This window comes from Jaculus jaculus, chromosome 10 (genome assembly GCF_020740685.1).
Source record: "Jaculus jaculus isolate mJacJac1 chromosome 10, mJacJac1.mat.Y.cur, whole genome shotgun sequence".
NCBI classification, from domain to species: domain Eukaryota; kingdom Metazoa; phylum Chordata; class Mammalia; order Rodentia; family Dipodidae; genus Jaculus; species Jaculus jaculus.
The window spans coordinates 40,912,492-40,930,473 of NC_059111.1; the positions used below are offsets into that span (position 1 = coordinate 40,912,492).

Below are 17,982 nucleotides of genomic sequence, written 5' to 3' on the forward strand. Positions count from 1 at the left end.
TGAGAAGCAGAGGTAGGAGGGTCACCTTGAGTGAGGGCCACCATGAGACTACACAGCCTGAGCTAGAGTGAGACCCTTACCTCAGAACCCCCCCCCCAAAAAAAAAAGGTCTATCAGGCTGGTCGTGGTGGCGCACTCGGGAGGCAGAAGTAGGAGGATTGTGAGTTTGAGGCTACCCTGAGACTCCACTGTAGCATGGGCTACAGTGAAAAACCAAAAAGAGTACAGGCTGGAGAGATGGATCAGCAGTTGAATGAAGGCACAGGCTCACAATGCCTGAAAGCCTAGGTTTGATTCCCCAGTATGGATCTGCAGTTTGGCGGAAAGGAGGCCCCTAGCACACCCATTCGCTCTCCCTCATAATTATAAAAAGGGGGGGGGGGGGTTAGCGGTTGGGGCCCTTAGCTGCAAACCCTGAGGACCCAGGCTCTGGAGTTCCTGTGAACCACCACACCCAGCTTTTTTTTATTTACTTATTTATTTGAGAGAGCTGACCCGGAATTCACTATGTAGTCTCAGCATGTGCTACACAACTATAATCTTTGTCTTACAAACTAATGACAAGCCCAAAACCCAGTCAAAATTTTCACAGGTGTTACAACTGTTCTATTCACACTCTCCATCTATTTGTTTTACAAGTCTTCCATGAAATAAAAAAACTACAACTTCCTCTCTTGAAATTTCTCTGTGCCATGTAAGTACTCATCAGTTTGGGGCAGTTTCTTCATGGCTCCCTGTCTTTGCTGAGAAGTCTTCACAAATCTGAGCAGATTGACGATGGCAGCAGGTGTCACTCCAGGTATACGACTAGCAGCCCCAATCTAGGAATTCAAGCCACAGAAGAACCAAAGTGAGCCATATCAAATCAAATCCATTCTCCTTACAACTTTATGTGGATTTAAAATTTTTTATTATTTTTATTTATTTGAGAGCGGGAAAGAGAGAAAGAATGAGAATGGCACACCAGGGCTATCAGCCATCTGCAAACTCCAGATGCATGCACCACCTTGTGCATCTGGCTTACATGGGTACTGGGGAATCGAACAGAGGCTTTGCAGGCAAGCAAATTAACTGCTAAGCCATCTCTCCAGCCCCTCACCCTTTTTTGAGGTAAGGTCTTGCCCAGGCTAACCTGGAATTAACCATGCAGTTTCAGGGTGACCTCAAACTCATGGTGATTCAACTACCTAGGCCTCCTGAGTGCTGGGATTAAAGGTATGTGCCACTACACCTGGCTCACACAAACATTTTTTAAATTGACAACCCATGGTAATTCCTTCCCTCCCCGCTCTTTCCCCTTTGAAATTCCACTCTCCATCATATCCTCTCCCCTCTCAATCAGTCTCTTTTATTTTGATGTCATGTTTTCCTCCTATTATGATGGTCTTGTATAGGTAGTGTCAGGCACTGTGACATCATGGATATCCAGGCCATTCTGTGTCTGGAGGAGCACGCTGTAGGAGTCCTACGTTTGGGTGTGACAGATACTTCAGCTGAGAAGTGACAGAGAAGTATCGGCACTGAAACATCTGTCACATCTTCCAAGGCTCAGAGTCTGTTGTGGAAGAGGTGGCCAAAAGAATGTAAGAGCCAAAGGAAGGGTAGGACTGCTTATGATGCAATCTTCCAGAAATTACAGAAATTGGCCTGGATATCCATGACCTCACAACAACAAACAACAACAACAAAAATATGGCTGACAGTTAAAGGCACTTGCTTACAAAGCCTGACAGCCTGGATTTGATTTCCCAGTACCCATGTAAAGTATGAAGTGGTGTATGCACCAGTTCAGTTCCAGCGGCAGTTGGCCCTGGTGTGGCTATACTCTCTGTTTATCTGAAATTAAATAAAATAGCAGGGCATGGTGGCACACGCCTTTAATCCCAACTCGGGAGGCAGAGATAGGAGGAGTTCGAGGCCACCCTGAGAATAGAGTGAATTCCAGGTCAGCCTGTGAAGACCCTACCTCAAAAAACAAACCGACCCCCCCAAAAAAACCCCACCAAAAACAAAACAAAGACATACAAAAGTAACATAAAAATTATTTTACGTGTGTGTAGAGGTCAGAGAACAACCTTGAGGTGTTGGTTATTTCACCTTTTTTCAAGGTAGCCCATATGTTTTTCACACTAGCCCATACTGACCTAGATAGAATTCACTATGTGGTAGTTTCAGGGTGGCCTCAAACTCACATTAATCCTCCTACCTCAGGCAGGCGTGTGCCACCATGCCCAACCTTTATTTTTTTTGGTTTTTCAAGGTAGGGTCTCACTCTGGTCCAGGCTGACCTGGAATTAACTCTGTAGTCTCACGGCGGTCCTCCTACCTTTGCCTCCTGAGTGCTGGGATTAAAGGCCTCCACGCCTGGCTTTTTTTTTTTTTTTTTTTAAACAGGGCCTCTCTTGTTTGCCTCTGGGAAAGCTAGGCTAGTGTTGAGATTCTCTCGACTCTTAACTCCCACTGCTATATGCATGTTGGGATTTCTGATGCATGTGCCACTTCATATCCAGTTTTAAATGAATGCTGGGGATCTGAACTCTGGTTAGCAAGGTTTCCAGCACAAGTGTCTATAACTGAGAGTCACCTCCCAAGCCCCTCTTTTTGAAACAGGATCTCAACAAATACATACATAATAAACATTTATTAGAAATGCAATACTAACTTTGCTTATATTAACTATGAAGAAACTTGCTTACACACACATACTGAGGCTAAAGCATGGGGTGAGGAACTCTGGCTCCCTTCTTACTCCCATTAGCTTTCAGGCAACACTGTGCAGTCCCTAAGGAGGGATGAGAGTAGTAATTTGAAAACCATGAAAATGTGTTATATGGTTTAAATCATGAATGTGTACACATGCTCATAGAGACATATGAACATCTGTTGCATGTAAATAAAACTTAACTGTTTTTATTTTTTTTCAAAAGACAGAATCAGGATCCCCAGCCACTGCAAACTCCAGATGCATGCACCATCTTGTGTATCTGGCTTCTGTGGCTCCAGGGGAATCGAACCAGGGTCCTCTGGCTTTGCAGCCCATAAATAAAAGTTAAGGATAGTTTATGATTAAAGAAACCATGGCGGGGGTGGTGTGGGAGGGAAGTCTGGGGAGATGGCTCAATGGTTAAGTTACTTGCCTGAAAAGCCTAACAAGCTGGGTTGGTTTCCCCAGTACCCATGTAAAGCCAGATGTACAAGGTGGCACATGTATCTGGTGTTTGTTTACAGTGGCAGGAGGCCTTGGAATGCCCATTCTCTCTCTTTCTCTGCAAATAAATAAAGTGTGTGTGTGTGTGTGTGTGTGTGTGTGTGTGTAAATGAAACAGGGCTACAGAGATGGCTTAATGCTTAAGGCGCTTGCTGGTAAAGCCTAAGGATTCAGGTGTGATTACCTAGGACCCACATAAGTCAGATGTACATGGTGGCACATGCATCTAGATTTTGTTTCCAGAGGCCCTGGCATAACCATTCTCTCTCATAAATAAATAAATGGAAAAAAAAAAAAAACAGAAACAAAACATCAGCGCTGGACAGATGGCTAAGCAATTAAAGGCTCTTGCTGATAACATGGGTTCAATTCCCCAATACCCACTTAAAAGCTAGATGTACAAGTGTGTCTAGATTTCATTTGCAGTGGCAGGAAGCCCTGGCATGCCTATTCTTTCTCTCTCTCTCTTCTTGAAAATGAATAATAAAATATTATCTTTGCCTGGTGTGGTGGTGCATGCCTTTAATCCCAGCACTCAGGAGGGGAGGTAGGAGGATTGCAGTGAGTCTCTACCACAAAAAGCCAATAAATAAATAAATAAATAAAGTAAAAACGGGAGATGTATGCAAGCTATAAGCCTTAAAAACACAAAAAGCAAGGCTCTTTGTCACCTGTTCTTGTTCTGCTGCTGCCCATTTTCTTACCGTCTGTGGGCGACTGAATTGTAGTTTCTCTCGAACTTCATCTGACAAAGACACATCCCTGATAGTTAAATAATCCAGGTCTTGTGGCAGCTCTAAAGCTTCATCTCGCTGAACTTCATTGATTTCTTGTAGCTGATAAAACAGTACTGACTCATATGTAGCTGACAACAAAATGAGAATTATATCATTATACCAAGATTATATGAAGGATCCTTTACTAGTTACAAAGAGCTTTTGCATGCACCATTGCATTCAGCACAATGAACATGCTGTTGGTCAACCTTGTGTTTTTTGTTGTGTATGTACGTGTGAGACTTTTAAGGCAGGATCTCATGTAGCACAGGTTAGCCTCAAACTTGTTTGTAATGACCTGGAGTTCCTGATCTTTCTGCCTCAGCTTCCCAAGTGCTAGATTACAGGCATGTGCCAATCTCACCAGGCAGGTATTCCCTTTGCATATTAACTACAATATTCCATTTAATAGTTTAATGCCTATCTTTTTCAAACATCTAGGCAAGAAAAAGACCTATGAAAGCCTACTTTTTTAGACAATGACACACCCAGAAGCCATAGGTTGTTACTAGAAATTTTTCTGTGCCAGAAATGGGTTATCTTCTAGTGAGTTGTTGGCCAGGGAGTCCTCTGTTGCCTCTAAAACATCTCCCTACCTATTTCTCTCTTCCTCGCTCTCTCAAATAAATAAAATAATAAAAAAACTATTTTTAAAAAGCCTAGCATTCCAGGCGTGGTGGTGCACGCCTTTAATCCCAGCACTTGGGAGGCAGAGGTAGGAGGATTGCCGTGAGTTTGAGGCCACCCTGAAACTTCATAGTGAATTCCAGGTCAGCCTATGCTAGAGTGAGACCCTACCTCGAAAAACCAAAACCAAACAAACAAAAAAACCTAAAAACAAATAAAAGCCTATGGCATGGGAGGTCATGAGCCTTAGGGATGTAAAGCCTGCTCTTGACTGGCTACATGCATATATTATGCTCACCAAACTGCCCTGTAAGCACTACACTTAATGTTCATACCCATATATTAATGTTACTCTCACTTTTGGTTAGAGAAGCTTCTCTTTTAGATGGCAGAGACCACTGGGATGACCCCAATAGCAACACTGCGCTGAGAAGTGACAGAGGAGTGTCCAGCACTGAAACATCTCTATCATACCCTCCAAGGCTCAGGGTCTGTTGTGGAAGAGGTGGCAGAAAGAACATAAGAGCCAAAGGAAGGTAGGATTCCTTACAATGCAACTGTCAAGAGAGAAATTGGCCTCGATATCCATGACCTCACAGTGCCTAGCAGTACCTTCATAAGACCCTCATAATAGGAGAAAAAGATGATGACATCAAAATAAAAAAGAGACTAACAGACAGATGGAGGGGATATGATGGAAAATGGTGTTGTGAAGGGGAAAGTGGGGGAGGGGAGGGGAATTATCATGGTTTATTGTCTGTAAGTATAGAAGTTGTCAATAAAAAAATTATTCAGTAAAAAAGATTTGCCTCTCTTTTTCAGCCACTTCTCTCTCTCCTTCTGACCATGCTGTCTCCCCTACCAATAAGTATCTCTCTTTCTTTCGGACAGTCTTCTGTAGCCCAGGTTGGTTTCAAACTCACTATGTAGTCAAGGGTAACTTTGAACTACTAATTCTCTTGCCTCTACACATTCCAAGTGCTGGCATTACAAGCATGTGATACTGTGCCCAGCCACATTTTCTTTTCTTTTTTCCCTTCCTTCTTCCCTCTCCCTCCTCCTCCTCTCTTCTTTTTTTTTTTTTTTTTTTTATTTTTCGAGGTAGGGTATCACTGTAGCCTAGGCTGAATTCACTATGAGTTTGAGGATGGCCTCAAACTCATGGAGATCCTCTTTACTTCTGCCTCCCAAGTGCTGGGATTAAAGGCATGCGCCACCATGACCGATTACATTTGATTTTCTTGTCAGTGCAAATCTTATTTACAACTTTCCCTCAGTTTGAATGGTAGTTCACAAGATGTTTCTCCAAGAAAATGGTTTTCTGAATTATTGTCACATAAAGTTGCGTATGTGTGTGATGCTAGAGATTAAACGCAGGGTGCTCTACATGATAGGCAAGTGTTCAACTACTGAGCCATATCCTCAACCCCAAAGCTGTTATTCTTTAAAACGAGGCTTCTTAGTTGAAAACAGATACATAATTTAGTTGTTTTGTTTGTTTGTTTGTTTTTGCTTTTTCTGAGGCAGGGTCTCATTCACTCTAGCCTAAACTGGCATGGAAGTCACTCTTCCTAACTCAGTCTCCTGAGTGCTGGGATGAAAGGTGTGCTCTACCACACCCAGTTTATTTTTATGTTTTTTGAGATAGCACCTTACTAAATTGGCCAGACTGGCCTTGAATTTGCTTTGTAGTCCAAGTAGGCCTTGAATTTGTAATGCTCCTGCTATCTGGGATAATAGGTCTGTGATACCAGGCCCAACAAAATTTGTTTTAAAACCCAAGGTGTCCCATTCAACAAAGGTTACGTTTTTACCATGTAAGAGGATCTGTCATTCACATAGCAAGTTCAAGATCAGCCTGGACTACATCAGACCTTGACTCAAAAATAAACAAACAAATAAAAAGAGGGCTTGGGAAATAACTCAGCAGATAAAGGCCTTGTCTCAGGTTTGATTCCCCAGTGCCCATGTAAGTCAGATGCAAAAGTGGTGCATGCGTCTACAGTTCTTCTGCAGTGGCAAGAGGCTCTGGTGTACCCCCCACCCCCAATACTCTCTCTGCTGGTAAATAGGGCTACAGTGAGATCCTACCTAGAAAAACAAAACTAAACTAAAAAAAAAAAAAGTTGTAAAGTACCAAGGCTTTGTTTGCAGTCAGACATTGTAGGTTCAAATCCTAACCATGCCACTCGCCAAATGAGCGATCTTTGAAAAGTTATTACTATCTAAAACATGTGGCTTGGAAGATAGCTCAGTAGATGAAGCACCTGCTGTCCAATTCTTGAGTATCTCAGTTCAGATGCTGAGACCCTCATGAAAAATAGTTGAAAGCTATGGTGGGCTTTGTAATCCTAGTGTATCTATGAAGAAGGAAGATGGACACAGGAAAATTTTCTGGAAGCTCATGAAGGGAATGGTGAACCACAATGAGACCCTGCCTGAAAACAAGAAGGAAGGCAAGCTGTCATCCTCTGACATGGCACAGGCATGCAAGGGCCTCTTGTCAGCTGCAAACTCCAGATGCATGTTTCACCAGTGTATCTGTCTTTACATGGGCATGGGGAAATTGAGCCTGGGGACAGCAGGCTTTGGTAGCGAGCATCCTTTCTTCTTCCTTTTTTTTTGGGGGGGGGGGCTGTTTCGAGGTAGGGTCTCACTTTGGCCCAGGCCGACCTGGATTTCACGATGTAGTCTCAGGGTGGCCATGAACTCAAGGCAATCCTCCTACCTGTACCTCCCAAGTGCTGGGGTTAAAGGCATGTGCAACCATGCCCGACTTACTTTTTCTTTTAATTATTATCATTTTAGAGAAAGCAAGAGAGTGAGTACAAGAAAGAATTTGTACGCCAGGGTCTCAGCCACTGAAATTGAACTCCAGATGCTTGTGCCACCTAGTGGGCATGTGCCACCTTGTGCTTGCCTCAACTTTGTGAGTCTGGCTTACGTGGGACCTAGAGAGCTGAACATGGGTCCTTAGGCTTCTCAGGCTAGCACCTTAATCACTGAACCATCTCTCCATTTCAGGAAGCAAGCATTTTTAACCACTGACACAAGTTCCCAGCCTGTTCCACCTTTGACACAAGTTCCCATCTAACCCAGCCTGGCCTTGACTCACAGTGATCCTCCTACTTTAGCCATGCCCAGCTTAAAAAAGAAGTTTTAGGGCTGAAGGGATGGCTTAATGGTTAAAGCATTTGCCTACAAAGCCAAAGGTTTGATTCCCCAGGACCCATGTTAGCCAGATGCACATGGGGCACATGCATCTGGAGTTGTCTGCAGCGGCTAGAGGCCCTGGCATGCCCATTTTCTCTCCCCCTCTTTCTCTGTCAAATAAATAAATAAAAATAAGTTTTTTTTTAAAGCAGTTTTAGGCCAGGTGTGATGGCGCATGTCTTCAATCCTAGCACTTGGGAGGCAGAGATAGAAGGTGGGAGGATCACCAGCAGTTTGAGGCCACCCTGAGACTACAGAGTGAATTCTTGGTCAGCCTGGACTAGAACAAGAGCTTACCTTATAAAACCAAAGGCAGGGGTTAGAGAGATAGCTTAGCCGTTAATGCACTTGCTGCAAAGCCTAAGGACCCATGTTTGACTCTCCAGATTCCATGTAAGCCAGATGCACAAAGGTGAGGCAAGTGCAAGGTTGTACATGCCCATTAGGTGGCACAATTGTCTGGAGTTCGTCAAGTCCCTGGTGTGCCAATTCTCTCTCTCTCTAAAAAAAAAGGTGTGATGAAGCATGCCTTTAATCTCAGCACCTGGAAGGCAGAGGTGGGAGGATCTTCTCTGTGAGTTTAAGGCCAGCCTGGGGCTACATAGTGAGTTCCAGGTCAGCCTGGGCTGGAGTGAGACCCTACCTAAAAAAAAAAAACAAAAAGAGACTGGAGAAATGGCTTAGTGGTTAAGACATTTGCCTGCAAAGCCAAAGGATCCAGGTTCCATTCCCCAGGACCCACGTAAGTCAGATGCACAAGGTGGCACATGCGTTTGGAGTTCACTTCCAGAAACTGGAGACCATGGTGTGCCCATATTCTCTCTTTCAAATAAATAAAATTAAATAATAAAAAACCAACCAATCAACCAAACAAACAAACAAAGAAAAACAACACCAAAGTGAAGCAGGGCTTGGTGGTGCATGCCTTTAATCCCAGCACTTGGGAGGCAGAGGCAGGTGGATAGTCTTGAGTTCGAGGTCACCCTGAGACTACATAGTGAATTTCAGGTCAGCCTGTGCTAAAGTGAGACCCTACCTCAAAACAAAACAAAGTATATATGTATTTTAAGCAAAAAAGTTCTTACCTTCTATTTTTAGTCTCTCAGCCAGCTCTCTACATGTTGTATATTTCTTTAATGGCTCTGGAACTGCCCTGGCTAGTGTCTCCATGTCAACGTCCTCATACTTCAGAACATCTAGGGCTCTGCAAAGGTATAACTTTCATTAACATAGGATCCAATTACATGATATAAAGCAGGTTAAAAATAATTGCTGGGGGCTGGAGAGATGGCTTAGCGGTTAAGCGCTTGCCTGTGAAGCCTAAGGACTCTGGTTCAACGCTCAATTCCCCAAGACCCACGTAAGCCAGATGCACAAGGTGGTGCATGTATCTGGAGTTCGTTTGCAGGGGCTGGAGGCCCTGGCGCACCCATTCTCTATTTATCTGCCTCGTTCTCTCTGTGTCTGTCTGTCACACTCAAATGGAAAAAAAAAAAAAAAAAAAATCCTGGCTCAGTGCTTTGTTAAAGGCACTTGTGTCAAAGCCTGACATTTTGGTTTTGATTTTCTAGTACCTACATACAGCCACACACACACAATGTCTCAGTGCATGTGTCTGGAGTTTGTGTCCACTGGCAAGAGGCCCTGGGGTGCCCATTTTCTCTATGTCATATAAACAAACAGATTATAAAAAAAAAAAAAAAGAATGAAGGCTGGAGAGATAGCTTATCAGTTAAGGCGTTTGCCTGCAAAGCCTAAGGACCCAGTTTGATTCCCCAGGACCCACATAGGGGGTACATGCATCTGGGCACAAGGGGGTAAATGCATCTGGAGTTCGTTTGTAGTGGCTGGAGGTCCTGGCATGCCCATTCTCTATATATCTGCTTCTTTTTTTCCTCTCTCTCTTAACATATTTTTTTCCTTATTATTATTATTATTTTTTGTTTTTTTTGAGGTAGGGTCTCACTCTGGTCCAGGCTGACCTGGAATTAACTCTGTAGTCTCAGGGTGGCCTTGAACTCACGGCGATCCTCCTACCTCTGCCTCCCAAGTGCTGGGATTAAAGGCGTGCGCCACCACGCCTAGCCTTATTTTTATTTATTTATTTGACAGCGACAGAGAGAGAGAAAAAGAGTGGGGGGGAGAGAATGGGCACGCCAGGGCTTCCAACCACTGCAAATGAACTCCACACGCGTGCGCCCCTTGTGTATCTGGCTAACTTGGGTCCTGGGGAATCAAGCCTCGAACCGGGGTCCTTAGGCTTCACAAGCAAGCACTTAACCACTAAGCCATCTCTCCAGCCCTTAAAATATATATTTTTTAAAAGAATGAAATTCTTTAGATTAATAACTTTAGAATAATCAAGATATTCTTCTCAGCCGGGCATGGTGGCACACGCCTTTAATCCTAGCACTCAGGAGGCAGAGGTAGGAGGGTCACTGTGAGTTTGAGACCACCCTGAGACTACATAGTGAATTCCAGGTCAGCCTGGACAAGAGTTAAGACCCTACCTTGAAAAACAAAAACAAAAAAGGATATTCTTCTTTGCAAGCATAGTGACCAAATGTAGGAGCATTTACAAAATACTAGGACATCCATGATTTAGTATTGTCACTGGGCCTAGTGACATATAACTGTTATTCTAGCACTTGGGAGGTGGAGGCAGGTGAATTAGGAGTTCAAGGCCAGCCTTGGCTACACAGTAAGTTCAAAGCCAGCCTGGGTTATAGGAGATGCTGTCTCAAAAGAGAAAAATGGCCGGGCGTGGTAGCGCACGCCTTTAATCCCAGCACTTGGGAGGCAGAGGTAGGAGGATTGCCATGAGTTCAAGGCCACCCTGAGATGACAGAGTTAATTCCAGGTCAGCCTGGACCATAGTGAGACCCTACCTCAAAAAACAAAAAAAAAAAAAAAAAAAAAAAAAGAGAGAGAAAAATGGGCCAGGATGGTGGTGCACGCCTTTAATCCCAGCACTTGGAAGGCTGAGGTAGGAAGTGTACTGTAAATTCAAAGCCACCCTGAGACTACATAATGAATTCCAGGTCAGCTTGGGCTAGTGCAAGACAATATCTTGAAAAACCAAACAAGAGAGAGAAAAATAAAATATCAATCCATAACTATGTATGAGAATTAGAATGCTAATGAGGTTATAACAGATTTTTTTTTTTTTTCAGGTAGGGTGTTACTGTAGCCCAGGCTGACCTGGAATTCACTATATAGTCTCAGAGTGGCCTTGAGCTCACTGCGAACCTCTTACCTCTACCTCCCAAGTGCTAGGATTAAAGGTGTGTACCACCATACCTGGCTTTCAATTACAAAGAAAATATTTATTTATTGGAGAGAGAGAGAGGGGCAGATAGAATGGGTGCACCAAGGCCTCCAGCCACTGAAAACGAACTCCAGATGCATGCACCACCTTGTGCATCTGGCTAACGTGAGTTCTGGGGAGTTCAACCCAGGTCCTTTGGCTTTGCAAGCAAGTGCCTCAGTCGCTAAGCCATCTCTCCAGGCCCTCTGTTTCAATTTTTACCATGAGAGGTTTTGGCAGTTTTTGGTTCTTTTCTGTTGTTTGAGAAAGGGTCATTGGTGAGTGTTCAGTTATATTTCTACTGTCTATTCTAGGCAAGGGCATGGAGAGAGAAAAGCATATATGCAGTTAATTCCCCCATAATGTACACAGATTCCAAAATAATATGCCTAAGTAGTACTGCTGCAGACAGAACAGATGAGATTCCTAGAAACCTCACACACTGGCACATATTGAGATCCAACTAATAACAGAAACTTAAGGTATGCTCAGGTATATCGTGACTAGTTTAAACCCTTTTATGCTGATCCAGGTATATAGCCTTTCATACAACTTTTAGCCTCAAAATGATCCCAGATAGTACCTTAAAGTGGCATTAACTAGATGGCTTGTTGCTCAGTTGATTCTTCACTTATAGGAAGGCTTTAAATTTTGTTTAAGCCAGGCATGGTGGTGCACACGGAGGTAGGAGGATCTCTGAGTTCAAGACCAGCCTGAGACTATACAGTAAATTCCAGGTCAGCCTGGGCAAGACCTTACCTCAAAAATTTTTTTCTTTTTGGTTAAAAAGTTTTTGTGGGCATGCTCCCTTCAGACACAAAAGGGCCTGGATATCCATGACCTCACAGTGCCTGACACTACCTACACAAGTCCATCATAAGAGGTGGAAAAGATCATGACACAAAATAAAAGAGAGACTAATTGAGAAGGGGAAGGGATATGATGGAGAATGGAGTTTCAGAGGGGAAAGTGGAGGGAGGGAGGGTATTACCATGGGATATTTTTTATAATCATGGAAGCTGTTAATAAAAACTTGAAAAAAAAAAAAAGTTTTGTGGGCTGGAGTGACGGGTTAGTGGTTAGGGCGCTTCCCTGCAAAGCCCAAGGACATGCGTCTGGCGTTTGTTTGAGGTGGCTGGAGGCCCTGAGGTGACCATTCTCTTTTTCTGCCTCTTTCTGTTTCTCTCAAATAAATATATATCTTAAAAAGTGGGCTGGAGAGATGGCTTAGTGATTAAGGTGCTTGCCTGCAAAGCCAAGGGACCCAGGTTAGATTCCCCAGGACCCATGTAAACGAGTTTGTGTGCTCATTCTCCCTCAAATAAATAAATAATTAAAAAAAAAAAAGCCAGGAGTAGTGGCTCATGGTTTGAATCTCAGCACTTGGGAGGCAGAGGTAGGAGGAGTGTCATGAGTTCAAGGTCACCCTGAGAATATAGAGTGAATTCTAGGTCAGCCTGGGTTAGAGTGAGACCCTATCTCAAAAAAAAAAAAAAAAAAAAAAAGACAAAAAACTTTTTATGAGCTGGGTGTGGTGGTGCATGCCTTTAATTCCAGTACTTGAGAGGCTGGGGTAGGAGGATCGCTATAAGTTCAAGGCCAGCTTGGAACTACATAGTGAATTTCAGGTCAGCTTGTACTAGAGTGAGATGCCACCTTGAAAAAAAAAAAAACAAAAACAAAAGTTATTGTAATAGCCTCCTGAGTACTGGGATCAAAGGCGTGTGCCACCATACTCAGCATGATAGCATTTTTGCAGGAATAGAACATCTCATTTTTCCGGAACCATCTCTTGCTTCTTTTTTTTTTTTTTTTAAATTTTATTTATTTATTTGAGAGCGACAGACACAGAGAGAAAGACAGATAAAGGGGGAGAGAGAGAGAGAATGGGAGAGAGAGAATGGGCGTGCCAGGGCTTCCAGCCTCTGCAAACAAACTCCAGACGCGTGCGCCCCCTTGTGCATCTGGCTAACGTGGGACCTGGGGAACCGAGCCTCGAACCGGGGTCCTTAGGCTTCACAGGCAAGCGCTTAACCGCTAAGCCATCTCTCCAGCCCCCATCTCTTGCTTCTTTGAGCAAGAGCTCTGCATTTCTTTTGTTTCTTTTTCTTTTTTTTTTTTTTTAACTTTAAAGATCAGATTTATTTGGAGAAAACAAAACAAAACAAAAAAAAAACAAAACAAAAAACCCACAACCCAAAGAATGGGATTTTACATCTCAAGACATCTCCCAGGTAATGTCTACAGATTACAAATCATTTTCATAGAAGATATTTTTGTACAAATTTTACATGTTCAGGAGCGGGACATAAGTCAACCCCTGTTTTTATTTTAACAGAGGAGCAAAGAAGGCGAGTGGGATAAAACAGCTTTTTTTTTTTTTTAAATGCAACTAGTTGGAAGGAAAATAGACATGAAGAGGGCCAACTACCTTTTCATTGTCTACAACCAGTGGTTTTTAAAAAACCCATTCAACCTTGGTTCTCTCTCTAAAAGCCCACTTCCTAACTACTAGTCAATCAAGTCCACTGGATAAGCGATTTGCTATGCCCACTGCTGCAGCACACATAAATCAACATCCCCCACCCCCGGCAGGGCTTGCAAATAAGACCAAGACATCATTTGTCTGTAAGTATCCCAACTGCCCACAATGGGGAAGGATTCCATCTATGAGCTGACCCCTGCAGAGGTACACATCTTAGCAAACTACTGTGTTGCCAAGAGAAGCCTGGACCTTGTCAGGTAGTTCTTTTGTATCCTTTACTCTCTCAAGGGAAGCCATGAATACCAACCCCCTAAGCAGAAAACTGCACATAGTCCAGGTCACCAAGCACTCAAGCTTGTTTCTTTTTCTTATTTTGGTTTTTCAAGATAGGGTCTCGCTCTGGCCCAAACTGGCCTGGAATTCACTCTGTAGTCTCAGGTTGTCCTCAAACTCAATGGCGATCCGACTACAGCTGCTGCATAATGAGTGCTGGGATTAAAGGCATGCACCACCATGTCTGGCTTCTGTTCTTTATTTATTTGTTTTTTTACTGATTTATTTTTAGTTATTTATTTCTTGGAGAGGGAGAGAAACAGAGCATGAGAATGAGTGCGCCAGGGCCTCTGGCTACTGTAGACAAACTCCAGACGCTTGGGTTACCATGTGCATCAGGCTTACATGGGACCTGGCTTGCATGGCTTCTTTTTCAAAAATATGTATTTTTTAGCCAGGTGTGGTGGCACATGCCTTTAATCCCAGCACCTGGGAGGCAGAGGTAGGAGAATCGCCATGAGTTTGAGGCCACCCTGAGACTACATAGTGAATTCCAGATCAGCCTGAGCTAGATAGAGTTAGACCATACCTTGGAAAAGCAAAAAAGAGGACTAGAGATATGGCTTAGCAGTTAAGCGTTTGCCTGTGAAACCTAAGGACTCCAGTTCAAGGTTCGATTCCCAAGGACCCATGTTAGCCAGATGCACAAGGGGGTGCACATGTCTGGAGTTCATATGCAGTTGCTGGAGGTCCTGGCACGCCCATTCTCTCTCTTTCTCTCTCTCTCTCTGCCTGTCGATCTCAAATAAATAAATAAATAAAAATAAACAACAAAAAGATTAAGAAAAAAGAAAAAAAACATAATTTATTCATTGACACACAGAGAGAGAATGTGCATGCCAGGGCCTCCAGCCGCTGCAAACGAACTCCAGATGCATTCATCACCTCGTGCATCTGGCTTATGAGTCCTGGGGTAATCAAACCCGGCTCCTTTGGCTTTGCAGACAAGCGTCTTAACTGCTAAGCCCTCTCTCCAGCCCATTAGTGTCCAGACTCACGTGCCACCTTGTGCATCTGGCTTATGTGGGTCCTGGGGAATTGAACCTAGGTTCTTTGGCTTTACAGACAAGTGCCTTAACCACTAAGCCATCTCCCCAGCTCCCCAGAAACTTTTAAAATATTTACATTTACTTATTTGCAAGTAGAGAGAGAGAGAGAGAGAGAAACAGAAAATGGGTGCACAAAGGCCTCTTGCCACTGCAAACAAACTTTAGGTGCATGTGCCACTTTGTACATCTGTCTTTAAATAGGTACTGGGGAAGCAAACCTGGGCTGTTAGGCGCTACAAGCAAGCATCTTCAATTGCTGAGCCATCTCTCCAGTTCAAGCATCAATTTTTATAGCCCAATACTACAATTTTTATTTTTAAATTTTATTTATTTTTGTTTCTATTTTTTTCAAGATCAAGTCTCACTGTAGTTCAGGCTGCCCTGGAATTCATTATGTAGTCTCAGGTCTCAAACTCACAGCAACTGGTTGCTCCTACCTCTGCCTCTCCAGTGCTGGGATTAAAGAAAGGCATGTGCCACCACTCCTGGCTTTTCAATACTACAAATTTTAAATTTATGTGTGTGTGGATATATGCACACAAGTTTGTTTGTATGGAGGTGTATGCATGCGTGTGTATGTACATGTGGAAGCCAGAAGAAAACTTTGGGTGTTGTTTGTCCTCCAGAAAACTGACCATTTTCATTAAGACAGTTTCTCATTGGACTGGAGCTCAGCATCAGGCTAGATGGGCTGGCCACCAAGCAACAGAGATCTTTTTGTCTCCACTTCCCAGTACTGGGATGAAGGGCACACACCACCATGCCCAGCATCTTATGTGGGTATTGGGGATCACACTCAGGTCAGTGAGATTTTCTCCCTAGCCCTGCAATTAAAAAAAAAAAAAAGAAAACCAAGTGAATTTCAGGTCATCTTGCAGGGAAACCCTACCTCAATAAAACAAAACCAAAAAACAAACAGGAAAAAAAAAAAAAAAAAAAGAATTGAATTTTGGGCTGGAAGATGGCTTGGCAGTAAAGACACATGCCTGCAGAGCCAAACAGCCTGAGTTTGATTCCTCAGTATCCACATAAAGCCAGATGTACAAATTGGCTCATGCATCTGGAGTTCATATGTAGTGGCTGGAAGCCTTGGCATACCCATTTGCTGTCTGTCGATCTCTCTTCTTTCTCTGCTTGCAAGAAAATAAATAAAATTATAAAGAAAAAAAGGAACCGGGCATGGTGGCACAAGCCTTTTAATCCCAGCACTTGGGAGAGAGGTAGGAGGATCGCTGTGAGTTTGACACTCTGAGACTACATAGTGAATTCCAGGTCAGCCCAGGATAGAATGAGACCCTACTTAAAAAAAAAAACAAAAACAAAACCCTGGCCTAGAGAGATGGCTTAGTGGTTAAGGCACTTGCCTATGATGAAGCCTAAAGACCCGCCAAGACCCATGTAAGCTAGATGCACATGGTGGTGCAGGCATCTGGAGTTTGTCTGTAGCAGTAGGAGGCCCTGGTGTACCCATTCTCTCTCTTTTTTCCCTCTTTCTCTCTCTCATGTAAATAAATAAAAAGTATTTAAAAAGCCCCAAAACCATAAAATATAAACTTTAAAATAATGTTGAGGTAATGAGATGGCTCAATGGTTAAAGAAGCTTGCTTACAGTTTGCCCACCCAGGTCCGACTCCCCAGTACCCATGCAAAGCCAGATGCATAACATGGTATATACATCTGGAGTTCATTTGCAGCAGCAAGAAGCTCTTGTGCATGCCTTCTCTCTCTCTCAAACAAATTAATTGAAAAAAATCATAATTGGGCTGGAGAGATGGCTTAGCGGTTAAGCGCTTGCCTGTGAAGCCTAAGGACCCCGGTTCGAGGCTCAGTTCCCCAGGTCCCACGTTAGCCAGATGCACAAGGGGGCGCACACGTCTGGAGTTCGTTTGCAGTGGCTGGAAGCCCTGGCATGCCCATTCTCTCTCTCTCCCTCTATCTGCCTTTCTCTCTATGTATGTCGCTCTCAAATAAATAAATAAAAAATGAACAAAAAAAAAAAATTAAAGGTGTGTGCCACCACACCTAGTTAAAAAAAATATTAAAAAAAAAATCATAATTGTTCTGAGCTTTTATAAATGTCTTTCTTTTGTGTGTTTTTTTTTTTCGAAGTAGGGTCTTATTCTAGCTCAGGCTGACCTGGAATTCACTATATAGTCTCAGGGTGGCCTCGAACTCACAGTGGATCCTCCTACCTCTGCCTCCCAAGTGTTGAGATTAAAGGTATGTGCCACCATGCCCAGCTACATATATATACATCTTATACATACATACATATATATATATAATTATACATACATACATACATACATACATATATGTATATATATAATCATTATTATTATTTGGTGTTTCGAGGTAGGGTCTCACTCTAGCCCAGGCTGACCTGGAATTAACTATAGTCTCACAGTGGCCTTGAACTCATGGTGCTCCTCCTACCTCTGCCTCCTGAGTGCTGGGATTAAAGGTGTGCACCACTACGCTTGCTATTTTTTTAAAGAGAAAGAGAATTGGCACACAAGGGTCTCAGCCACTGCATTACAACTCCAGATGCTTGCACCACCTAGTGTGTGTGTGTGTGTGTGTGTGTGTAACCTTGTCTCATGCACCTAAATGCTAAGCCATCGCTCCAGCCCCCATACACACACACACACACACACACACACACACACACACACTTTATCTTTTTGTTTTGAGGGCTGGAGCGATGGCTTAGCAGTTAAGGCACTTGCTTGAAAGCTAAAGGACCTAGGTTCAACTTCCTAAAATCCACATAAGCCAGATGCACAAGGTAGTACATGCACCTGGGGTTCATTTTATCTTTTTATTTTTTAAAATATTTTTATTTATTTATTTATTTGAGAGCAACAGACAGAGAGATAAAGGGGGGGAGAGAGAAAGAGAGAGAGAGAGTGAGAAAATGGGCACGCTAGGGCCTCCAGACACTGCAAACGAACTCCAGACGCGTGCGCCCCCTTTGTGCATCT

At 43.3% G+C, this 17,982-nt stretch overlaps 1 protein-coding gene across 1 annotated transcript in view; it reads right to left on the reverse strand.

Annotated features, from left to right (window-relative positions):
- Positions 1 to 520: 520 nt before the first annotated feature.
- The window catches only part of Mto1 (mitochondrial tRNA translation optimization 1), a 62,345-nt gene continuing 44,883 nt past the window's right edge, over positions 521 to 17,982 (reverse strand). Inside the window, exons 10-12 of the mRNA XM_004660492.2 lie at positions 8,910 to 9,028; positions 3,913 to 4,073; positions 521 to 821 (exon numbers count right to left, since the gene is read on the reverse strand). Of these exons, the coding sequence (XP_004660549.1) occupies positions 660 to 821; positions 3,913 to 4,073; positions 8,910 to 9,028 (442 nt within the window). The 3' untranslated portion in view covers positions 521 to 659. The remainder of the gene's footprint in view (positions 822 to 3,912; positions 4,074 to 8,909; positions 9,029 to 17,982) is intronic.